The sequence below is a fragment of the Callithrix jacchus genome, chromosome 5 (assembly GCF_049354715.1).
Source record: "Callithrix jacchus isolate 240 chromosome 5, calJac240_pri, whole genome shotgun sequence".
Lineage (NCBI taxonomy): Eukaryota > Metazoa > Chordata > Mammalia > Primates > Cebidae > Callithrix > Callithrix jacchus.
In genome coordinates this window covers 45,615,510-45,641,335 of record NC_133506.1, presented here as the reverse complement: position 1 = coordinate 45,641,335, position 25,826 = coordinate 45,615,510, and the positions used below count along the sequence as shown (strand labels likewise).

At 46.2% G+C, this 25,826-nt stretch overlaps 1 protein-coding gene and 1 non-coding gene across 12 annotated transcripts in view; both read left to right on the top strand.

The window, feature by feature from the left end:
- The window catches only part of UBE2V1 (ubiquitin conjugating enzyme E2 V1), a 42,156-nt gene extending 26,994 nt beyond the window's left edge, over nucleotides 1–15,162 (top strand). For 10 of the 11 annotated variants that reach the window (XM_078370935.1, XM_078370933.1, XM_078370934.1 and 7 more), the window contains 2 exons: nucleotides 12,315–12,440; nucleotides 13,622–15,162. In XM_078370935.1, the coding sequence (XP_078227061.1) occupies nucleotides 12,315–12,440; nucleotides 13,622–13,768 (273 nt within the window). In that variant the 3' untranslated portion in view covers nucleotides 13,769–15,162. 11 annotated transcript variants of the gene reach the window in all.
- A 9,467-nt stretch (nucleotides 15,163–24,629) lies between these two features.
- Nucleotides 24,630–24,735, top strand: LOC118154262 (U6 spliceosomal RNA). Its single transcript, XR_004744145.1, has one exon. It is a non-coding gene; the product is annotated as a U6 spliceosomal RNA (small nuclear RNA).
- The last annotated feature ends 1,091 nt before the right edge of the window (nucleotides 24,736–25,826 follow it).

Genomic DNA, 25,826 nt, shown 5'->3' with positions numbered 1-25,826 from the left:
GTGAATTTATATGACAATGTAGACAGTGAGATGTGAGGTCATTGCACCCTCAGATGTCATTCAGAATAATCTCTGGGCTAACCAAATAACTAGGTCCTAGGTATAGCCAGTGTTCCTCAAGCCGATCTCCAAATGAACTCTGGAAAGCCTTCCCACGGATGGTTTTTATTTGCTGTCTCCCAGGTCTGCCGGGCACCTGTAGCCTAATTCCTTGGGTCATTCAGCGAAGGCCCATTGCCAGCCTGTCAGCTCCTGGTCTGTTCCAGGCACTGCTAGACCCAGAGGCCTTTGCAAAGAAGACCAAAACAATGAGGATGGGGAAAAGTGACCTCTTTTAGAACTTCCTGATTTCTGAGAGTTCCCAGTCTTCATAATGCCAACTGTTTTTTGAGGACGCATAGTAAACCCCCAACAAGTGTCACTTAATTCTCACAAGACCCTATTGTTAGGTGTTGCTTTTGTGTAATTGCATTCCATTTTACAGATAAGGAGACAGACTCAGAGGAATGAAGTCTCTTGCCCAAAGTCACATAGCTGGTAACCCCAAAACCAGATCTGTCTGACTCCAGAGCTGTGCTCTTAACCACGGTGCCATGGTGTCTCCCTTTTGTTTACATTTTGAGTTTTCATTTGTTACCATTATAGAAGATACTAATCAAGTAGCAACTTGATGTAGGAAGTCAAGAAATTGATTTCCATACTGTGACACACACTTCAGAGAAGCAGCAAGAGCTTCTGCCTGGATGTAGCAAGACCTGTCCTGTGTCTGCTTGTGGTTAAGGATGATGACAACATTCATTCATTCTTTTGATTATGTGCAAGACTCTGCACTAGGACTGTGGGACTAGAAAGACATGTAGGGCGTGGCCCCAGCTGGAACAGGGACGAGTAACTTGTTCATTAAGTGTTAGGACGCTAATGTTCATCTCAGACAGTCATCAACACTCATGGTGAATGATTGACTTTGCCATTTAATATTGCTTCTTGAGTCATTTTGTGACCCTATAGTTTTGTGGAGTTTTAAAAATATATACATTCAATCTGTTTTTACTCACTTCTTTATCCTTTTCTTCCTATGAAAACCAGAATCTCCTGTCTGTTAAATACTGGGGAAAACCTAGTCTAGAAATCCTGTTTCTCCATGGAGATCATTTTCTTTGCTGTCTCTGAAGGTCCATTATATGCTGACTTCTTCGCCGCATGTCTTCTTCCTAAGAATCATCTGGGTTTCTTGAGGATGAGGACTGTGCTTCCCTCCTTACTTCCCAGAATCCCTAGAAATGACTCCAAATGGGGTATTCAATAGATTTGTTAATCAACTTACTGATTTACAGGTTCTAAAATGTTGAGAATCGAACCAATATACCAATTGTGATACACTAAATACTACTGAATTGTACACTTTCAAAAAAACACACAAAATAATGAACCAGTAAGTTCTGTTGAAAATATTCTATCCATCTAAAACAGCTTAGGTTACCCTGAGTTTTAGTTTATCTCTTTCCAAAAGAGGCTTTGGAAGTTGTAATGAGTAGCTATGGTATGCCAGGTGTTTTCCATATATTTATTTTTAGTAACAGCTTTATTGGGATAGAATTCACCTGTTTAAATGTACAATTCAGTGGTCTTATCATATTCAGAGTTGGGCAACCGTCACTAATTTCAGAACATTTTCATCACCTCTAAAAGAATCCCCTGGGCCGAGCACTGTGGCTCACACCTGGAATCCCAGCACTTTGGGAGGCCAAGGTGAGTGGATTATAAGGTCAGGAGTTCGAGACCAGCCTGGCCATTATGGTGAAACCCCATCTCTACTAAAAGTATAGAAATTAGCTGGGCATGGTGGCGGGTGCCTGTAGTCCCAGCTACTTGGGAGGCTGAGGCAGGAGAATTGCTTGAACCTGGTAGGCAGAGGTTGCAGTGAGCCAAGATCGTGCCACTGCACTCCAGCCTAGGCAACAGAGCAAGACTCTGTCTTAAAACAAACAAACAAACAAAAACCTCATACTCGTTGGTAGCACTCCCCCTTCTCCCTCCCTCAACCCTCACTTCCCATCTTTGACAGTCATCAATCTACTTTCTAGCTCAATGAATTTGCCTTTTCTGAATGTTTATTATGAATGGAATACTATAGTATGTGGCCTTTTGTGACTGGCTTCCTTTACTCAGCATGATTTTTTCAAGGTTCAAGAGTATTATAGCATCTATCAATACTTTATTCTTCTTATGGCTGAATAATATTCCATTATACAGATATACCATATTTTGTTTTTCCATTTGTTAGTTGATGAACATTTGGGTTGCTTCTACCTTTTGGCTATTAAATATAATGCTTGCTAGGGACATTTATTTAGAGGTTTGTATGTGAATATATATTTTTGTGTGTGTGTGTGTGTGTGTATGCGTGATGGTCAGGCTGGAGTGCAGTGGTGCGATCTTGGCTCACTGCAACCTCCATCTCCTGGGTTCAAGCAATTCTCCTGCCTCAGCCTCCCCAGTAGCTGGGACTACAGGTGCATGCCACTATGCACAGCTAATTTTTGTATTTTTAGTAGAGACAGGTTTCACCATGTTGGCCAAGATGGTCTCAATCTCTTGACCTTGCAATCCACCCACCTCGGCCTCCAAAGTGCTGGGATTACAGGCGTGAGCCACCGTGCCCGGCCATGTTTTCTTTTTCTTTCTTAGCTACACCTGCTGGAATGGGATGGACATAGTTTTTTGTTTTTGGCTACCTAATTTGTCTTCCTTTGAAGATGGACATATGTTTTTGTTTTTTTGTTTGTTTGTTTAGTGACGGAGTCTCACTCTGTTGTTGCCCAAGCTGGAATGCAGTGGCATGATCTCGGCTTACTGCAACCGCTGCCTCCCAGGTTCAAGCAATTCTCTGCCTCAGCCTCCTGAGTAGCTTGGATTATAGGCACCCGCCACCACGTCCAGCTAATTTTTGCATTTCTAGTAGAGGCGGGGTTTTACCATCTTGGCCAGGCTGGTCTTGAACTCCTGACCTCATGATTCACCCACCTTGGTCTCCTCAAGTACTGGGATAAAAGACATGAGCCACTGCGCCTGGACAGACATACATATTTTCAGTTCTCCTGGGTATATACCTAGGAGTGGAATTGCTAGATCATACGGTAACAGTGCTGAACATTTTGAGGAAATGCCAAACTGTTTCCTAAAGTGACTGCACCATTTTACATTTCTGCTAGCAATGCGTGAGAATTCCTGTTTCTCCACATTCCCACCAACACTTGTTACTATCTTTTTTTTCTTTTCTTTTCTTGTTACTATCTTTTGATCTCTGTAGTTTTTATTATCTTGGTTCCCCAAGGTTAAAAAGTAAGTCATAAAAGGAACTATCTGCTTGTAGATGCTTCCTTTTATGATTAGCATATGAGCTATATGCTGTGTAACTGGAATATCCATAGTTATTAAAGTATCTAAATAGAGCACTTGAGTAACTCATCTCCATATTATATGTTTGTTATTATTTTACTCAAAATTTTCCATCAAAATTTCAAAGGTTTGTACCACATGATCCAGGATTTCTTCTAGGAACTTACTTTGCAGTTTCTCTTGAATGTGTTGCCCAAAGGCAGTGTACAAAATTATTTCCTGCAGCAGAATATTGGAAACAACATTACTGTCTTTGAGTACACCATATTATGTCCTGTTTAGCTGTCGAACAATGAGACAGATGTATGTGTGCTGGAATGGAATGATCTCCATGACATTGTGCAAAAGTAAATTACAAAGCAGTAGACAGCATGCTGCCAGTTGGAGTCGGGGGCAGTGGGCAGAGGAAGAGGTCATCCATACCCTTGTGCTGTGCGCTTAGAATACCTTTGGAGGAACGGTGAAGAAGCTGCTCACAGTGGTTGCCTTCTTCAGAAGGGAGCTGGCTGGTTTAGGGCTGGAGTGGAAAGGAAACTACTTTTTACCATATACCCTTCTGTACCCTTTGAATGTTTTGTGCTGTTTGAATAGTGCCCCCACTTTTTTTTTTTTTTTTTTTTTTTTTTTTTTTTAAGAAAAGCAAGGTTGGGCGTGGCGGCTCACGCCTATAATCCCAGCACTTTGGGAGGCGGAGGTGGGTGGATCACGAGGTCAAGAGATCAAGACCATCCTGGTCAACAAGGTGAAACACCATCTCTACTAAAAATACAAAAATTAGCTGGGCGTGGTGGTGCACGCCTGTAGTCCCAGCTACTCAGGAGGCTGAGGCAGGAGAATTGCTTGAACCCAGGAGGCAGAGGTTGCGGTGAGCCGAGATCGCGCCATTGCACTCCAGTCTGGGTAACAACAGCGAAACTCCGTCTCAAAAAAAAAAAAAAAAAAAGCAAATCCTCTAAGCCTAAAAACAAAGCTCTGATCCAACTACTCCTTGTACAGTTCTGGCAAATGTCTGGCCGTCCACAGCGTTAGACGTGGAGTATTTCTACTTTGACCACAGAAGTCCTAACAACAGTCAAGTTATATAGAGCAGGGTTTCTCAACCTTGGCATATCAGGCTGCCTTTTCTCCTTGTCATGGGGGTGCTGTGCCTGTGCATTGGAGGCTGTTTCGCAGCATCCCTGGCCTCTACTCACTAGATGCCAGCAGTACCCCCTGCCTCCATTGCAACAACCATGAATGTGTCCAGACAATGCTTGATCCTTCCTCTTCCCAGCAGAGGGCCAAAAATTGCCCTGGTTGAGAAGCACTGTTGTGCCTCTGGGGTTCTCCAAAATAGCGTTTTTTCTTTTTTGAGATAGAGTCTTGCTCTGTTGCCTAGGCTGGAGTACAGTGGCCTAAACTGGGTTCACTACAACCTCCATCTCCCAGATTCAAGCCATTCTCCTGCCTCAGCCTTCCGAGTAGCTGGGATTACAGATGTGTGCCACCATGCCTGGCTAATTTTTTGTATTTTTAGTAGAGATGAGGTTTTACCATGTTGGCCAGACTGGTCTCGAACTCCTGACTGCAGGTGATCTGCCCACCTTGGCCTCCCAAAGTGCTGAGATTACAAGCATGAGCTACTGTGCCCGGCCAAAATAGTGTTTTATGTGTGGGTTAGAGCCTGGATGTGTGTTTATTCACTTACTTACCCTGAGTACTGGTACCCATGCTTCAGAGGAACCGAACATAATTACGGGGATGTATGAAGTAAAAGACAAGTGATTCTTTCTTTGATTCATTGTGTTAACCATCGAATGAAAACTGTTAAGTCGGTGTGTGGTGTGTTTCTACCCACTTTTGCTGTGGGTATGCAAATGTAAATCTATTTTTAAGAAAAATGGGATCTTCCTATGCATAATGTTTTACAACTTAATTTTTTTCACTTAATAGATGGTGGACATCTTTCCATATGAGTGCATATTGACCTCTTTTTTTAAAGCTTTTAGTTATATGACTGATTAATGAATATATTCTTGTAAAAATTTTCAGTGACAAAAGGTCAGGTGTGGTGATTCACACCTGTAATCTCAGCACTTTGGGAGACCAAGACAGGTGAATCACTTGAGGTCAGGAGTTCGAGACCAGCCTGGCCAACGTGGTGAAACCCCATCTCTACTAAAAATACAAAAATTAGCTGATTGTCGTGGCACGCTCCTGTAGTCCCACCTACTCGGGAGGCTGAGGAGGGAGAATCGCTTGAACCTGGGAGACAGAGGTTTCAGTGGACTGAGATCATACCACTGCACTCCAGCCTGGGTGACAGAGTCTCAAAAAAAAAAATTTTTTTTTTCAACAATACAGAGTTTGTAGAATAAGAAGTTAACTTAGTGCCACTCTAACTCTTTGTGTCAGTTAGGAAAAGAGAAATCATACCAGGTAATTTTTTTCCCAGCTTTATTGAGGTATAATTGATAAATAAAAACTGTATATATCCAAGGTATACAATGTGATGATTTGATCTGCATATACACTGTATAATGATTACCACAACCAAATTAATCAGTGCATCCGTAACCACACATAGCTACCTTGTGTGTCTGTCTGTGGTAAGGAAACTTAAGATCCACTCTTTTACCAAATTTCAAGTGAACAATCCGGTATTATTAACTATAGTCACCATGCTTTACATTAGATTCCCAGAACTTACTCATAACTGAAAGCTTGTGCCCTTGGAGCAGTGTCTCCCCTTACATGCCAGGCCCTACCAACCACCGTTCTGTTCCCTGCTTCTGTGAGTTCTGCTTTTAGATTCCACATGTAAGTGAGATCATACAGCTTTTGTCTTTCTGTGTCTGGCTTATGTCACTGAGCATAATGTCCTTCAGGCTCATCCATGTTGTCAGGACTGGCAGGATTTATGTTTTATTTTTTTTTATTTATTTATTTTTTGCAATGGAGTCTTGCAGTGTCACCTGGGCTGGAGTGCAGTGGTGCCATCTCAGCTCACTGCAACCTCCGCCTCCCAGTTTCAAGCAATTCTCTGGCAGGATTTCTTCCTTATGGCTGAATAATATTTCGTTGTGTGATTTATGCCATATTTTCTCTAGGACACTTAAGTTGTTTCCGTATATTGGATATTGTGAATAATAATGCAGTGAGCACAGAAGTGCACATTTCTCTTTGAGATACTGATTTCATTTCCTTTGGATCTATATCCAATACTAGGCAACAGAGATAATTTAAAATTAGGAGTTTATCAAATAGACGTTGGTTGGACTGAAAAATCACAAAAGGCACACTGGGAAAACAGAGATACTGCTGCAGAAGCAGTAAGCACTCCTGGGGGTTGGGAGACCAGGAGAGGAAGCTCCGGCTGTCAGAACCTAGCATTTGGGAGAGAGGTGCCCTCATGGGGCAGGGGCAAGGCTGGTTGGGGGAATGTGAAACACTGAAGCTCAGAACCAGCTCTTGCTGCCAAGGTGAGGGGCTCATACTGGGGAGAAGCCTAAAGGAACATCAAGCAAATGTGAAGTAGCACATGCCTCCTTCTCCTTTTTATTAGAATCGTGTGGTTAATTTGACCATTCAATTTGAGTGCCACCCAAATATTCTACAACCTAACTAGAGGAGTGAAAATGTAATATTGCCTAGAGATGAGCCCTGTGCTCACTCAGAAAATACCATGAGTGTTGAGAAGAGGGAGAGTCTCTGTACAAAGGGTAAATGTGTCTCCTCGCTGTGCAGAGAGATGCCTGCTCGTGCTGGTTAGGAAGCTCCAAACCCGCTTCTCTCTGTGCTTTGGATGTCAGGACTGCGACTCTGCACACTACACCTTTCCTTTGTCAGCTGGCTTCCTCTTAAGGTTCCACCAGTCAGGGACACAAGAGAGAGCCTGAAAGGCATGGGGAAGGGAAAGGGGATTTGCTGCATCCTGTTTGCCTGTTTGTTCTGTCTGTACCACCCTGGCATCAGCAGTGGGTTTTAGCCTCCAGCTTTTTGGGGACATTCACAAAACCAGCCTCATTACATCCCCCCAGTTCCCCTCCTTGGAGGTTCTAGCAGCAGCCATGCAAGACTCCTTCCTCAGAGATCTGAGTTCAACTCTGCAGACTTCTCCTTAGCCTCCAAGCCTGGTGATAAACTCCAACTTTTCCCCTTCATTCCCCACCCTTAGGAGTTTCCATCCTGCTTCATTTCATGATAACTTCTGTGTTAGCTTAGATTCCCTTTTTACATTTTCAGTCCACTGATGCCTGTTTAACCAATATCTTATATTAAATTCTGTTATAAAATCTAGTGTGAAGTCTTTTTTCCTGACTTATCCCTAACTGCCATATCCCCACTCTTTGCCCCAACAGTAGCTGTGGTCTGCATTCTAAGGTAGCATGTACCCACATTGTACATTAAATGTAATTTGTGTATAACTCCATAAGATTTGAACTGAGTAGCAGGTGATTAGTTGACCTAATGTTTCCTTTTTGTATGTTTAGATTTTGTAATTTTCTTTGCATATTTTTGTAACTAATACCTTATACTTTTCTCATATCTCATACTTTTTTGTGTGTGTGTAGTGACACAATCACAGCTCACTGCAGCCTTGACTTCCTGGGCTCAAGTAATCCTCCTGCTTCGGCCTCCCAAGTAGCCAAGACCACAGGCGCACCACCACACCTGGCTAATTTTTTTACTTTTTGTAGAGATGAGGTCTCACTTTGTTGCCCAGACTGGTCTCAAACTCCTGGGCTCACACAGTCCTCCTGTCTTGGCCTCCCAGAGTGCTGAGATTATAGGCGTGAGCCACAGTGCCTAGTCTAGATCACACATCTTTAAAACCAATTTTACTTTCTAACGGTAGTACAGGAAATTCCCCATGTACCACACCCCACCACCACTTTCCCTGTCACTAGCATCTTATGTTAGTATGGTCCATTTGTCACAACCAATAAACCAATATCGATACATTATTATTAAGTCCGTACTTTATTCAGCTGTTCTTAGTTTTCACTTAGGTCTGGTTTTTGTTCCAGAATCCCACCCACAATACCATGTTACACTTAGTCATCATATCTCTGGCTCCTTGTGGCAATAACATTCCTCAGGTTTTTCTTGTTTTTGATGCCCTTGACTGTTTTGAGTAGTACTGGTCAGGTATTTTGTAGAATGGCTGTCTATTGGTATTTGTCTTTTTTTTTTTTTTTTTAACGATTAGACTGGGGTTATCTCGTATGTATACATTTGACCTTGGAAAAGTTTGTAATCTCTAGGCTCTGGGCCTGCTGTGCCTAATGGAGGAAATAGCGTGTGTGCACACAAATACACCGAGAATTGGGAGAAAGTGTATGTCTGCTTTTATAGGTTATACATATGCTGCAATGCACTGTCTCTACTGGTGCTGTGTTCTCCAGTCCTTCCCAGTGTCTGTGTGCCTGAGGATCATCCGTTGGCCTTTGAGAAGGCTACAAAGTCTCCGGATTATATGAATATGCCATGTTCAGATAGTCCCTTCCAAATAGATGTTTAGATTTTAGTTATTTTTGTTATTGCAGACAATGCTTCACATTTTGTGCACAAGTTTGTGTCTCTCTGAAGGAAATTGCTAGAAGGGGGCCTGCTGGTCTGAGCATGCCCATTTCACATGTTGATGAGCACTGCCAAATGGCCCCACAAAGCATGAGCCATATCAACAAAGTGGAAAGTGTTTGTTTCATGATCAAATAATGAATCTTAAGAGCAATATTCCTCACAAACACAGAATGTTCCAGCAGTGCTCCTTCAGGCACATTTCCTTTGCTGAAACCTTTTTAGCAGGTCCCTGGAGCACTTATGAACAAAATAAAAGGAAAAAGAAAAAAACAGAAACTCTGTTTTCTATTAAGTCTAGCTTTGGGCTCGTTTTTTTGAGATGAAGTCTCACTCTGTCACCCCAGGCTGGAGTGCAGTGGCACAATCTCGGCTCACTGTAACTTCCACCTCCCAGGTTCAAGCAATTCTCCTGTCTCAGCCTTCCCTGGTAGCTGGGACTATAGGCGTATGCTTCCACACCCAGCTAATTTTTGTATTTTGAGTAGAGACAGGGTTTCACCATGTTGGCCAGGCATATCTCAAACTCCTGACCTCAGGTTATCCACCTGCCTCAGCCTCCCAAAGTGCTGGGATTACAGGTGTGAGCCACCACGTGTGGTCTTAGCTAGGGGCTTTTAAATGACCCTTCAGGTGTGTGTGATCACTTGACTTGAGGCTTTTTTTTTTTACAGTGTTCCAGTGAAATTACCAGATGAACATCAGTGGTGAGAAATTCGATAGTTCTTTTTCTTCTTCTACTTTTAAGAAATTAGTCATGCCATGGAAGTCTTTAAACATCAGCAGTAATGTTAAGACTTAATCTATGTAATAATCAGAATCCTCTTACCAAGCTGCCTACCTACTTAGCCATTTTGACACTTTTTAAAAAAAATTTTTTTTTGAGACAGAGTCTCGCTCTGTCGCCCAGGCTGGAGTGCAGTAGTGCAATCTTGGCTCACTGCAACCTCCGCCTGCCGGATTCAAGCAATTCTGCCTCAGCCTCCTGAGTAGCTGGGATTACAGGCATGTGCCACCACACCGGCCAATTTTTGTATTTTTAGTAGAGACAGGGTTTCACCATGTTGGTCAAGCTGGTCTTGAACTCCTGACCTCCAGCGATCCACCCACCTTGGCCTCCCAAAGTGCTGGAATTAAGGCGTGAGCCACCACGCCCAGCCTGACACTATTATTAATAGATAGAATGATCAGTGAAATCTCATCAGCACTGATAAGCTGTAAAACATGCCAGCAAATGACTGACTTAGTGCATCCCAGCCTCCAGAATGTGTTACAAAGATTTTAAGACTAAGTTTGGTAATTACCATGAGTCCATGCCCCTCAGAAGAGAGTTTTTAATGTAGGAAATTTCATCCTTGAACTGTGTGACAAAACCAGGGAGCACGATTTTGCTCCATTTGGGATCCATTAGTCAACAGATACTTACTGAGTATGTAGTTGATGGAGACTATGATAGGTTCTGTGGATGGATCTCTTATCACATTTTCCATAAATCTGTATATGAGTCATGCCCTTATTTGCTTCCTACTTGTTCTGTTTCTTTCTCTTTTTTTCTTTAAGGAAACACCTTAATTGCAATGAGGTGTTCACTTTATAATATTAAAAATGTGAAGAGAAACATTTATTCAATAAACATTTGAGTATCAATTCAGTTGAGGGTCCCTGTCAAGGCCCCTACCCTCCTTTTTCTGTTCAGTGAGGGGGTCTGAGCCCAGTTGGGAGGGGCTGAGGGGATCGGGAGGACTTCCAATGGGGAGCAGCTGGTGTGAGAGCTCCACGGTGGAGAGAACTTGGCAAGGTTGAAGAGGAATGGCGGGCAGGGGAGGGAGAAGAGCAAAAGGAGAGGAGGTGAGGCTGCCCCGGTCACTCTGGAAACTTCAGCTTCCTCTTCAGGTCACTAGGAGCCATCAGAGGGTTAAGCCAACAGAGACAGCTTCCTGTTTTTAAGAGGTCAGTCTGGCTGCTGTGCCGGAAGCAAGAGAGAAAGAGTCTTGGGGGAGTTCAGAAGAGGTGACGGTGGTGGAGGAAAGTGGAGTGATACCGGGTATCTTTCGGAGGTAGAAGCACTGGGACCTTCTGACCATTGGGAGGTGGTGGAGGGTAAGGGAAAAGGGAATTGCATGCCTGCTAGGTTTTTGCTTTAGTTATCTGGGTAAATGCTGATGTCACTTACTGAGGAAGAAGAGGGCAGATTGAAGGTAGGTGTGGTTTGGTTATAGTTTGGGATCCCTGTGGACAAAAGTTTCTATGGGTATATTATGAATGTCTTCTGAATTAAGCAAGGATTTAAATCACATCCTCTGATTTATTCTCCCCAAAGACCACTAGATGCCGCTGTTTACACAGGTGCAATTACTTGTGCAGCACAAGACTCCTTTACTGAGGAGAGGGTACTGATGGCTGAGAGGAACCACAGGAGGGTAGCCCCTGCCTTTGAGGGGCTACTCCTAACGGGGAGACATCACCCTTCAGTGTGGTCTTCACATATAATAGCAGTGTGACTTCACATCGGACAGAAAGCTAGGGACACTAGGTGGCGTTTGAGCTGGGTCTTCAGGGTTGCAAGGCGTTTCAGGTGGGGCAGGGTACTCCAAGCAGAAGGAACAGCCGGGCAACAGAACACGTCTCACTGCTCATAGGGTAGACGGTACTGCGAGGAGTTTATTGGCATAGGGGGTTGGAATTTTTCAGTGTTTCTCAACAAAGGCACAGATAGCCTTTTAAGAAGGACTGTTTGTTCCCATGCCACCTCACCCACTGAATGCCAGTAATCTCTCAGGTCAGACTACCAAAAAAAAAAGACTGCAGGGAGGGATGGAACACCCCAGTTAAAATCCCTTACACAATGCCTAACCCCAGAGTGATGGAGAAGGGGGAGGCAGCTCTGGGTCTGCACCTCTCCCTCATCTTGTCTTAATTTTGAGGTTCTCTAAAGCAGTGGCCCATTCTGCGCTTTGCACATAGTGGTATTTGATTGGCTGATCCCGGTGAGTGGACATTTAGCATGGCTTCCTAGAATAGAGAATGCCTCTTACCATTCCCCAGAGAAGGACTGCAAGGTAGAGAAATTAACATAGAAACAGGTCCCTCTGATTATTAGACTTAATACTAACTTAAAACTTCATTGGTACTTGCTTAAATGTTCCATCTTCTTTTTATTCCCCCAAGGCCTGGAAGTCATAGGAACTAGTGTAGGAACTGGTGAGGAACTGCTGACCCACCACAGAACAAGCAGACTCCATGCTGGAAGGAGCTGGATCAGTTCTACAGTCAGTGATCATGGGCTTTCACAAGCCCTACCTTTTTGAATTCTGTTTGTAATTGCGTGACATCTCTGTACCCTTTTTTTCCAGACAATTTATGAAAACCGAATATACAGCCTTAAAATAGAATGTGGACCTAAATACCCAGAAGCACCCCCCTTTGTAAGATTTGTAACAAAAATTAATATGAATGGAGTTAATAGTTCTAATGGAGTGGTAAGTTGTTTTTTCTGCCCCTACTTGTTCCTTGGGGTTGACGATTGTTTTGTCCTTTACATCAGAAGCTTTTGGACTGGGCCCAGTTCCATACGTTCTTTGGTTCTTTGATGATAAACTATCGCTGTGCATAGGAGCCCAGATTTGGGGTGGGGCCTGTTTCCCAGTTATATCTGACGATCACTCATACAGCACTTACCCTGGGCTAGCTCTGTGCTAGTTGCTTTGAGATACGAGCTCTTTCAGTCATCACATCACCCTATGAGGTAGAGATGAGGAAACTGAGGCACACGTGAAAGATCTTGCCCAGGACTATACCTTTACCCTCTAGGCCTAATTTTATTTTCCTTTAATGGCCTTGCTTTTTTATTTTTACTATCATAAATGGAAAACCTGTCTCAGTTGTCATAATTGGGCAATAATGACACAGTAAATATTACAAAACCAGAGCAATGTTAATACCTCTTTACTCCATGTGTTGTTTGCCAAAGGCTTTGAGCCTTTGAGGCCTGCTCTCCTGTTCAAAGGGGAGAGCAGGTGTTGAAGGGATCTTCCACATGTTAACATCACACCAGGCCTTCGTCTTTGAGATACTCTGAAGACTGGAAAATTGAAGAGATGAGCCTCATTACAGTCTGTTTGGTGTTTAATCCTGAATCTGAGTTCCACCTGAAGTCCTGAGCCCAGAGCTCAACCCATGCTTTGGGGAACTTATTTTGGGAAACGCTGCCCTAACCTGAGAGATGCTGGCTCTGTGGCAGGCCCTTGTCACTAGAGCATGGGTCCCAGCCACCCTTTGCTTTTGCTTTCCATACTGTCCTGTGTGCACATTTGTCCCCCCGACCTGGGTGCAGTGAAGAGGACAGGCCCTAAGCCCAACAGCAGCCAGCCCAGCAGTGGCCATTGTTGTGGAGCCAAGTAGGGCTGGGTTGGTTCTCATGAAGTGTGGGTACCACTGTTTCCTTATCCCAGATAGTAAGTGTTCTGGGCACAAAAGGGAAACATGGGCTGCCTGGAGGGAGGGACTGCAGGTAGGTATTCCACATGCCAGGTGTTCTGACTAGCAGGAGGTTCAACCTGGAAAGTACATCTTACTCCATTTGAACCTTAGCTTAACCCTGGCATATAGCTATTTTGTTTGAGTGTCTGAGAGTAATTTGCTTTTGTTTGCCTTGTTGTAGGTGGACCCAAGAGCCATATCAGTGCTAGCAAAATGGCAGAATTCATATAGCATCAAAGTTGTCCTGCAAGAGCTTCGGCGCCTAATGATGTCTAAAGAAAACATGAAACTCCCTCAGCCGCCTGAAGGACAGTGTTACAGCAATTAATCAAAAAGAAAAACCACAGGCCCTTCCCTTCCCCCCCATTCGATTTAAGCAGTCTTCATTTCCACAGTAGTAAATTTTCTAGATACGTCTTGTAGACCTCAAAGTACTGGAAAGGAAGCTCCCATTCAAAGGAAATTTATCTTAAGATACTGTAAATGATACTAACTTTTTGTCCATTTGAAATATATAAGTTGTGCTATAACAAATCATCCTGTCAAGTGTAACCACTGTCCACGTAGTTGAACTTCTGGGATCAAGAAAGTCTATTTAAATTGATTCCCATCATAACTGGTGGGGCACATCTAACTCAACTGTGAAAAGACACATCACACAATCACCTTGCTGCTGATTACATGGCCTGGGGTCTCTGCCTTCTCCCCTTACCCTCCTGCCTCCCACCCTCCCTACAACAACAGCCCTCTACCCTGGAGGGCTTGTTAGAGTACATGTGAAGGTTTCAGGTCGCAGCCTGTGTGACTACTGCTGGGTGTGTGGGGTGCTTTGCCTGCACCCCTGGTTTCTTTAAGTCTTAAATGATGCCCCTTCCAAGCCATCCTCCTGTCCCCACGCTCCTCCACTCCTGCCCTTGGCCGAAGCATAGATTGTAACCCCTCTGCTCCCCTCTGAGATTGGCCTTCGGTGAGGAATTCAGGGCTTTCCCCATATCTTCTCTCCCCGACCTTTATCGAGGGTGCTGCTTTTTCTACCCTCCTCCTGAACTTCCTTTTCGCCGCACCCTCACCACCCAGTACCTTCCATGACACTTCCTTGCTGTGGCCAGAAGCCATGAGGTAAGGTTGGAACGAGTCTCTGCCCCCCCTTGTTTAGTTTCAGAATCATACTTTTTCACTCTCCACCAGCCTGGGAAATGAATACTGGGTCCTCAGCCCTGCCACCCTCTGCTGTCATCAGCTGATGCGTTGTTTTTAGCTCAGGTTTTGATAAGGTGAAAAGAATAGTCACCAGGGTTACTCAGACCTGCCAGCTCTCAGAGTCCTTGGTGGTCAAACTCGGAGAAAGACCACATGAAGACACTCGTAAGCACACATGATCCCTCTGAATTGTTTCACTTTCCTGTAATTGCTTTTGCTTTTAAAAATTGAAGAAATTTTAAACAGGGCTTTCATTTGGCCATCCTTGCAATCCATTGGGGTCTAGTTTGGAATCTGACAACTGGAACAAAAAGAACCTGGAATCCGGTGCACGCCTTGGTTTTGGTGCTGCTGCTTCTCAAGATCCTCAGCAGGGATTAAGAAAGAACCCGGTGTGCACAGCAGATCCCCGAAGTTGGCGGGCTTGACCTCGTGGCAAATTGCTGCGTCTTTCCACTTTCTGTTCAGGACCACTAAATGCTGAAACATGGATGCATACCGAAATAAAAGCAATTCATTGTATACTGAAGTTTTTTTTTTAATTTAGTATTTGTGTAAAACCACCTTCTGAAGCAGCAACTCTCAAGTCTGAAAAGCAATTGATGTTTCCATTGATCTTTTTCCGGGGAAAACCTTAGTTCTGAGGATTTAACATCCTGTAAGTGAAGTTTAACATAACAGTATTCCATAAGCAGCCTTTTTATTGTCAGACCATTGCCTGATTTTAATATAATAAAAAAAAAAAAAGTGTGCGTTAATATTTAACAGGCTGTGCTCTTCTTCCTCTTGGCATATCAGGGACAGAATTTAATGTTTTAGATGCTTTGGATTCAAGTTGACATTGTAAAGCAGGGGTCGCCGGCAAACTTTTTCTAAAAGGGCCCAAATTAGTAAATACATAGGCTTTGCAGGCCAAGAGGCAAAATCTCAGGACATTATGTAAGTACTTATATGCTGAGAGAAAACAGATTTCCCCAGATTTTTAGTTGGTGAAATTCAAACTAGAGTTTATTTGTAATGTTACTGGCTCACTAATGTGAGGACTGGTGTTCTGTTAGTAGATAACACTTTGTTTAATTGGAATTCATTAGTGTTCCCTGTCATCAAGTTTCTTGCAAATGTTCATGTGTAAAAAATCATTCTTCATGCGAGAAGCCATACAGAATCAGGTGAGGGGCTAGATTTGGCCCATGGATCATAGTTTGCCAACCCCTGTCCTAAAGATGGTAGGTTTTTGTTGCTGTTTCTTTGTTTTGAGACAGAGTTTCACTCTTGTTGCCCAGGCTAGAGTGCAGTGGTGCAATCTCGGCCCACTGCAACCTCCACCTTGAGAGTTCAAGCAATTCTGCCTCAGCCTCCCGAGTAGCTGCAATTACAGGCGCACTCCACCACACCCAGCTAATTTTGTGTATTTTTAGTAGAGATGAGGGTTTCACTGTGTTGGGCAGGCTGGTCTAGAACCCCTGACCACAGGTACTCCACCCACCTTGGCCTCCCAAAATGCTGGGATTACAAGCATGAGCCACCGTGCCTGGCCCAAGATGGTAGTTAAAAAAAGCGTTCTTCCTTCGGTTTAAGTAGCTTCACAGGTCTTGGGCTATTAAATGTCCACTAGAAGCCCTTTATTGGTTTGACTTAGTAGTCTTTTCAGAGAGAAAAAAATCATAGGATTGTCACATGTATTTCTGATGTTTGAAACAAGAATTTCAATCTGATGATTGCCGATTGTGTATATCTGCCATCTACTGCATAAGCAGTAGGAACGTGTCTCGTTTTTACTTAGAGCTTGAACTTCCTGCTGTGGTCCCAGCTACACACAGGTGCAACCTTGGTGGCAGAAGCAGTCCCTCTGGCTGTTGAGGCCGCTCAGGTGTAAGAAGAGCTGGCTGTGAGCAAAGGGCCAGGTTTTTCCCAACAGGCCACGCTCCAGAAAGCCTTGCCCAGATTTCTGCCAATGGTCTTTGGAGTCCTCTGGAGTGGACCGCTGCCCTTCGGTTCTGAAACCATGCAGGCCAGGGGCAGCTGTGTGTTCTTCATCCTCAGTCAGCTCTCCCGAGGGAGAAGGACAGGAGAGGTTCCAAAATCATTGCAGGTCAGACATGGTGGCCCACGCCTGTAGAAGTGGCAGAATCACTTGAGCCCAGGAGTTTTGAGGCCAGCCTGAGCGACACTGGAAAACCCCTGACGCCAAAAAATGTTTAAATGAGCCAGTATAGTAGTGCATGCCTGTAGTCTCTGCTGCTTAAGAGGCTGAGGTGGGAGGATCACTTAAATCTGGAAGGTCGAGGCTGCAGTGAGCCATTATGGTGCCACTGCATCCAGCCTGGGTTACAGAGGGAAACCCTGTCTCTAAAAAATAAAATTTCAAAATGCTGCTGGAAAACCCCAGAACAAATTCATGGTTAAATCTAAAGGTGGCATCTTCTGTGCTGAGTGACCCCGAGAGGAAAACAAATCCTGTCTGAAATCCTAGGGTGTGCACTTTTTACCTTATTAGCAGGTTGGCTGGACCTGGTTTAAGTCCTGTGAAACTAACACTCCAAATCTCTAAGACAGCCATTCGGATCTGTGATCTTGTGGGCACTGTGTTCCATGTTTGTGTCATTTGCTCTTCCTTGGTGGTGAGTTTACAGATGGTGTGAAGTTTACGGACAGAGTTTAGGCCTGAATTGAGGGCACACAGGAAGTGCTTATGGGAGGTTCAGATGTTGCCTTTTTTTTTTTTTTGACATGGAGTCTTGCTCTGTCACCCAAGTTGGAGTGCAGTGGCGTGATCTTGGCTCACTGTAACCTCCGCCTCCCAGGTTCGAGATTTTCCTGTCACCCAAGTTGGAGTGCAGTGGCGTGATCTTGGCTCACTGTAACCTCCGCCTCCCAGGTTCGAGATTTTCCTGCCTCAGCCTCCTGAGTAGCTGCGACTATATGCACGCGCCACCACACCAAATTAATTTTTTGTATTTTTAGTAGAGACAGGGTTTCTCCATGTTGGCCAGGCTGGTCTTGAACTCCTGGTGATCTGTCTGCCTCGGCCTCCCTAAGTGCTGTGAGCCACCACACCCGACCAGATGTTACCACTTTTGCCAGGTGGCTTCTCTGGGTCACACCTCCGGTCCCGAGCCCGTGCCAGGTTTAGGTACTAGAGGGGATGTGTCCGCTGGTAATTTTTACTGTGCAGGAGCTTGGAGGGTGGGGAGTCATCTGTCACTACCTGGCGAAGTTAGGGGAGGCAGCGGGTATAGAAAGCACCTCTTCTGGTTGACCCACAACAGCAAGCCAGCCATGGGGCTCCGCTCCCCTGGATCTCTGATGGACACTGGTCTTGGTGAGGGGTGAGGGCGAGTTCCTTGGGCTGCCTCTCCACTGGAAAGTTCTCGAGCCCTTTGGGTGAGAGCACTGTTGGCTGCACTGCACCTTTAGTCATGGTGTGGCATAACGATGTGGATGGTGTCACATAAACGGAGCGGCCCCTGCCTCTGTGCCCCTTTCCACCCAGACTGTGGACCTTGGAGAGCCCGGGGACAGTCACATTTCCTCTTTTGGCCTGTCCCTGCTTGATGTCACTCCCACATCAAGGAGCCCCATGACAAAGTTCGATATACAGCACTAGGAATTTCCTTACTCGGCAGAGTAGGAAATTCCTTTAAGAAGAGGCCGCTTAGGCCAGACGCGGTGGCTCGTGCCTGTAATCCCAGCACTTTGGGAGGCCGAGGCGGCCTAATATTGAGAGTTCAAGACCAGCTTGACCAATATGGAGAAACCCTGTCTCTATTAAAAATACAAAAAAAAACACCGGGCGCGGTGGCTCACGCCTGTAATCCTAACACTTTGGGAGGCAGAGGTGGGTGGATCACCTGAGGTCAGGAGTTCAAGACCAGCCTGGCCATCATGATGGTGAAATTCCATCTTTAAAAAAATAAAATAAAATAAAAAAACTAGCCAGGTGTGATGGTGCATGCCTGTAATTCCAACTACTGGGGAGGCTGGGGGGTGCAAATCACTTGAACCTTGAGAACACACTACTGCACTTCTGCCTGGGCAACAATAGCAAAACTCCATCTCAAAAAAAAAAGAGGCAGCTTACGAAAGCTTCATTCTTTCCAGTTTGCAAGAAAACAAGCTGCTGGGGTGGGTGGATTGTACAGAGCTCTGAGCTCCAGATGATAACAGATCAACCTCAAAGACTTCCTTGTAAGACCTGTGCAAGGTCACCTGCTAGATGCAGTCAGCTGTCACACACGGGCCAAGGTGACCTTGGGAGAGGGGAGACCTTAGGCTAGAGCTGCCTCATTGCTGCTCATTTCCCTATCACCATGAGAATAAGGCATGGGCCACATCTTTGGGGTTCTGACATGTGTCTGATGTTACGCAGGTGGGTAGGGACAGGTGATTTTGAAGGTGTTACTAAGTACTGGGCACATGGGCTAAGTGAATGCCAGATCTTTCTTATTTTCCAAGGAAGCTATGAATGCAGATTTTTATGTGAAATTGCCCCACATTTATGTGTCAATTGACAGAGTTGGCCAGGGGCAGTGGCTCCTGCCTGTCATGTTAGCATTTTGGGAGGCCAAGGCTGGCAGGAATGAGTTCAAAACCAGACGGCAACATGGTGAAACCCTGTCTCTACAAAAAGTTTAAAAAATTAGTGGGGCATGGTGGCGCATGCCTGTAATTCCAGCTGCTCAGGAGGCCGAGGTGGGAGGCCACCTGAGTCCAGGAGGTTGAGGCTGCAGTGAGTTGTGATAACGCCACTGCACTCCATCCTGGGTGACAGAGTGAGACCCTGTCTCAAAGAAAAAAAAAACCAACAATAGACAAACCTCTCCTACTCCATGTAGAACATAAATTCATTCACAGCCATGTGCAGCACAGGCCACTAATGAGACTGCTATATACAACCCTTTGTCACCAGCTGCTCCTGGTCCTCCCAAGATGGTCAATATGGTGTCCCTTTGATCTCTAGGAGGCCTGTGGTTCTGGCAGCTCTGCCCAGAGACATGCTTAGAGCCCAGGCAGCAGCATCTGTGTTTATGGGACCCATGGGAACCAGACCCACAGGTAACGTTGGGGTTCCGAACCTGCTGCAAGATGCAGTATTGGTTTATGTACCATCAAGAAAAAAAAATGCTTGGCACAGTGGCTCACTCTGTAATCCCAGCACTTTGGGAAGCCGAGGCGGGTGGATCACTTGAGGTCAGGAGTTTGAGACCAGTCTGGCCAACATGGTGAAATCCCGTCTTTACTAAAAATACAAAGATTAGCCAAGTGTGTTCGTGGACACCTATAATCCTAGCTACTCAGGAGGCTGAGGCAGGAGAGCAATTTGAACCCAGGAAGCGGAGGTTGCAGTGAGCCGAGATTATGCTGCTGCACTCCAGCCTGAACTACAGAGCAAGGCTCCATAAAAAAAAAAAAAAAAAAAAAAAAAACGGAAAAATGCTGCCAATTATAAATGTAAGACACTATAACTGTAAGAAATGTTCCAATTCCAGAAATGTGAAGATGTCCATTTTAGAGTCAGTGGAAGGCAGGGCGGGTTTGTCAGTTGTGACAGGCAATGAGCCATAATGCCGGAGGAGGCTGGAGACCATGTTAAAACCCTGCTAAGAAATGAATCTGCCCCTTACACTAGCAGGGGAAATTCCAAGCTGAAGAGCCCACTTTTATTTGTATTAAATAGCGAATACATGATCCTAGAAAGGATTTCAAACAACAGAAAGGAAATAGAGTGGCCGGGCATGGTGGCTCACACCTGTAATCCCAGCACTTCAGGAGGCCGAGGTTCGTGACCAACCTGACTAATGTGGTGAAACCCCATCTCTACTAAATACAAAAAAAATTAGGTGGGCATGGTGGTGCATGCCTGTAATCCAAGCTACCTGGGAGGCTGAGACAGGAGATTTGCTTATACCTGGGAGGAGGTTGCAATGAGCCAAGATCAAGCCATTGCATTCCAGCCTGATCACCTGAGGTCAGGAGTTTGAGACCACCCTGGCCAACATGGAGAAACGCCATCTCTACTAAAACTATAAAAATTAGCTGGGTGTGGTGGTTCGTACCTGTAATCTTAGCTACGAGGGAGGCCAAGACAGGACAATTGCTTGAACCCAAGAGGTGGAGACTACAGTGAACTGAGATCACACCACTGCACTCCAGCCTGGGCAACAAAAGTAAGACTCTGTCACACACACACACACACACACACACACACACACACAAAAGAAAGAAAGAAAGAGAAAGAAAGAAAGAAAGAAAGAAAAGGAAGGAAGGAAGAGAAAGGGAATAGAGTGCAGAGTAAAGTCTTACCTCTGACCCCATTCTCCCAATGCAAGCCCCAGTGTGTGAGCCTCTGAGAAGGCACAGGCGGCATTCGAGTGCACACAGGTGCGGCCAGTGCTGCTCCGCATTCTTTCCCCTCCCCTCGTGCACCTTCCCCCACTTTTTTACGCAAATGAGAATGTGGTCTCCACTTCGCTCCTCCCCGGGATATTCTTCCCAAAGCCCTGCAGAGCAGCCTCCGGGATCTGCCCCGTAGTTTTGCACAGCTGCAGCACACTCAGGACATGAAGGGCCCCCACCGTGGTGGCTAGGCCTGTGCTGCTGGGCCTGAGGTGGTCTCCGATGCTCTGCTGCCTGCTGGCCTCAGGGCGTGTGTGCGTGTGCATACCTCTGTAGAACACAGTTCTAGGAGCAGATTTCTCCATCCAAGGATATAGACGTTTTATTTTATTATTTTATTTTATTTTTTTGAGACAGAGTCTAACTCTGTCACCCAGGCTGGAATGCAATGGCATGATCCTGGCTCACCCCAACCTCCACCTCCTGGGTTCAAGCGATTCTCCTGCCTCAGCCTCCTGGGTAGCTGGGATTACAGGCGCCCACCACCACATCCAGCTAATTTTTGTATTTTTAGTAGAGACAGGGTTTCACCATGTTGGCCGGGCTGGTCTTGAACTTCTGACCTCGTGATCTGCCTATCTCAGCCTCCCAAAGTGCTAGGATTACAGGTGTGAGCCACCGCGGCCACCGCGCCCAGCCAACATTTTAAATTTTGACATTTTCAAGTTCCCAGCAAAGAAGGGTGGCCATACTCTCCCACCAATGCTGCAGACACGCCTGCTCCCCTCCCTTTCTCGCACATGTTCACGCCTGCCCCTCTTTGCGCTGAACGTCGTACTGCATGATTTTCACACGGACAAGGCTGCGTGTCCTTCCTTGTGGCAAAAAGCCAACTCTGTTCTTCGCTCATCTTTGTTATTTTTCTTTTTTAATTTGAGACGAGGTTTTTACTCTGTCGCTTAGGCTGAGTGCACGATCACGGCTCATTGTGGCCTTGACCTTCCTGGCTCAAGTGATCCTCCCACCTCAGCTTCCTAAGTAGCTGGGATTACAAGAATGCGCCATCACACCCAGCTAATTTTTTTATTTTTTATACTTGATCTTAGCCAAAGGCCAAGAAGCATTCAGTTTTTTTTTTTTTTTTGTAAAGATGGTGGGCTCAGCTCGGCGGTTCGTGCGAGCGGTCGCAGGTGCGACGCTCTCCAGTCAGCCGTGCAGGTGTCAGCCTCGACCTCTGCGCTGGGATGAGCCGTGCTCCCGGTGACAGCAAGGGAGCCCAGCGTAGCGGTGGCCAGCACGGTGGTAGCAGTCGGACTGACCTTTGCAGCCGCAGGATTTGCAGGCCTTCAGTGGTGGCTATTGCAGAAGTGGGTTTGAACCCAAAATGACAAAACGGGAAGCAGCATTAATACTAGGTAAAAGCCCAACTGCCAATAAAGGGAAAATAAGAGATTCTCATCAACAAATTATGCTTTTAACTCATCCTGACAAAGGAGGATCTCCTTATATAGCAGCCCAAATCCATGAAGCTAAAGATTTACTAGAAGGTCAAGTTAAAAAATGAAGTAAAGGTATGATGAATTTTAAGTTCATATTAGTTTATGTATATGAGTACTAAATTTTTATAATAAAATGCCTCAGAGCTACAAAAAGAAAAAAGATGGGGGTCTCACTATATTGCCCAGGCTGGTCTTGAACTCCTAGACTCAAGTGATCCTCCTGCCTCAGCCACCCAAAGTGCTGGGATTACAGGCGTGAGCGACCACATTTGGCCTTTGTAACTTTTTCTCACTCACCTGTGAGGCTGCCTTATGTAAGGAGTTCTCACCGTCTAAGACTGTCATTGAGAGCAGAAATACATGACTGGCGTGGCTTGGCGGAGCTGGCCCACTGGTGGCCACCTTCACAGGCTGCCGAGTGACCGATGGAACAGGCGGGTGGGTGGGTTTGTGCAGTCAGCTTCGAAGCTTCCCTTGTGGTCAGTTGGGAACATTTTCAGTTCCTCCCTCGAAAGGCAGGAAAGTGGTCTCTGCCCATCAGAGTCTCGTGGATGAAGAGACGTTGAAAAGGAAGCCTGGCAGGCTGGCATGGTGGCCACAGCTTGCCCGTGACCAGGGCGTGTCTTCACTGCTTGGCGCATGTTTCTGCTATCTTCAGCCCAGGGCGGTGATTTGAAAGCACAGGCCTCACACCAGCAAGTGGGTGCTCTAGGCTGACACCACAGAAAAGTGCTTCCAGGGCAGGCGCGGTGGCTCCCGCCTGTCATCCCAGCACTTTGGGAGGCTGAGGTGGGTGTATCACTGAGGTCAGGAGTTCAAGACCAGCCTGGCCAACATGGTGAAACCCCAACTCTACTAAAAACACAATAGTTAGCTGGGCGTGGTGGCAGGCAACTATAGTCCCAGCTACTTGGGAGGCTGAGGCAGGAGAATTGCTTGAAACCGGGAGGTTGCAGTGAGACAAGATCGTGCCATTGCACTCCAGCTTGGGCAACAAGAATGAAATTCCATCTCAAAAAAAGAAAAAGAGAAAGAAAACTCCTGCTTCCAAAGCCAGGTCTCAGACTACGGCTGCCTTCAAACCCCCAGTCACTGTCAGGGCTCTGGGCTCTCGGCCACACAGTGGGAGGGATTCTGGAGCCTCACCCCACCCCTGCCTTTGCACTTGCAGTTCTCCCTTCCCATAATGCTCTTCCTGCTCCTCTTGGCCCTCCACGGCTGCATCCCAGCCCCTCCGTGACCACTCCTGTGTCTCCTCCTGAGAGAGGTCCTCCCAGTCCAGTGTCAAGTGGCCACCCCCAGTCCTCTTTTAACCATCTCATTCATTGTGGTAGTTATTCCTTTTTTTCTTTTCCTGAAACAGTCTCACTCTGTCACCCAGGCTGGAGTGCAATGACGTGGTCTCGGCTCACTGCAACCTCCACCTTCTGGGATCAAGCAATTCTCCCGCCTCAGCCTCCTGAGTAGCTGGGACTACAGGCACACACCACCTCACCCGGCTAATTTTTGTATTTTTAGTAGAGATGGGGTTTCCCTATGTTGGCCAGGCTGTCTTGAACTCCTGATCTCAGGTCATCCACCCACCTCGGCCTCCCAAAGTGCTAGGATGACAGGCGTGAGCCACCGCGCCCAGCCTGCAGTAGTTATACCTTTGTCCCTCTTGCGGGTGGGCACCTCATCTGGCTTCTTCACTGCCATGAACCCAGTGTTAAAAACAGCATCTAAGGCAGGCACAGTGGCTCATCATGCCTGTTATCCCAGCACTTTGGGAGGCTGGGGCAGGCAGATCACTTGAGGTCAGGAATTTGAGACCAGCCTGGCCAACATGGTGAAACCCAGTCTTTACCAAAAATACAAAAATTAGCCAGGCGTGGTAGTGCACGCCTGTAATCTCAGCTACTCAGGAGGCTGAGGCAGGAGAATCATTTGAACATGAAAGGCGGAGGTTGCAGTGAGCCAAGATCATGCCATTGCACTCCAGCCTGGGTGACAGAGTGAGACACCATCTCAAAAAATAATAATTATAGACTGTGCTGATGCCTGTAATCCCAGCACTTTGGGAGGATGAGGCAGGTGGATCACCTGAGGTCAGGAGTTCAGCACCAGCCTGGCCAATATGGTGAAACCCCATCTCTACTAAAAATACAAAAAAATGTGCTCGCTGAGGCAGCATATATACTAAATTGGAACGATACGGAGAAGACTAGCACAGCCCCTCTGCAAGGATGACATGTGAATTCATGAAGCGTTCCATATTTAAAAAAGAAAAAGTAAAAAGAATAATACAAAAAATTAGCTGGGCATGGTGACAGGTGCCTGTAATCCCAGCTACTCAAGAGGCTCAGGCAGGAGAATTGCTTGAACACAGGAGGTGGAGGTTGCAGAGAGCCGAGATCGCGCCATTGCACTCCAGCCTGGGTGACACAGTGAAATCTTGTCTCAAAAACAACAACAAAAAACACTGTCTAGCACAAAGTCAGACTGTGTTTACTGAATGATTAACTCCCCAGGGCTGGGTCTGGCCTTCCTCTCTGGGTGGGTCACATGGGCCTCTCAGGCCATTGGTGGTGACAAGAGGCCCCCATGGGGCCGCCTGCTCCCTCCACCCTGCATGCAGAGAAGCTGGGTGGCTGGGTCGAGGGGACAACAGATGGCCTGGCTCAGAAGCCTGGCCTTTTCTGGGCAGGAATTTTGAGAATCAGGTCTGAGCAAGTCGCTCTTAGACCCACTGCTGGCCATGACACGGAGCAGACGGGGTTCCATGATGCAGTGCTGTCCACAGTGGGTAGGGAGCTCAGATGGAGCCACTGCTTTCTGATTGCCCAGAAGGCCGGCACCTCAGGTTCTGCAGGGTCGCCAGCAGAATCCAGAAAAGGCAGGGGTCACAGTGACCGGGAGGAGCCTGGAGAGGCTACCCACCTTCTTCAGAAGCTGATGGTACCTCTGTTCCCGAGGCCTGGCCCTGAGGCTGGCTTCATCTTGGGGTTCCCAGGGGCAGATTCCAGTGCCTCTGCCAGGCCCCAGAGGAACTGAGGTGGCATGCCAAGGACATTAATATAACAGTGATGTCAATACCTCAACCTCAGTCTGGGATGCTGTCTGATAGGCGACAGCTGATGCTGGTTGGCTAGGTGTGGTGATGTGAGCTTTCCTTTTTTTTTTTTTTTTTGAGATGGAGTTTTGCTCTGTGGCCCAGACTGGAGTGCAATGGCACAATCTCGGCTCACTGCAGCCTCTACCTCCCAGGTTCAAGTGATTCTCCCACCTCAGCCTCCTGAGTACTTGGGACTATAGGTTCTCACCATCAGGCCCAGCTAATATTTTCATTTTTAGTAGAGAGAGAGTTTCACC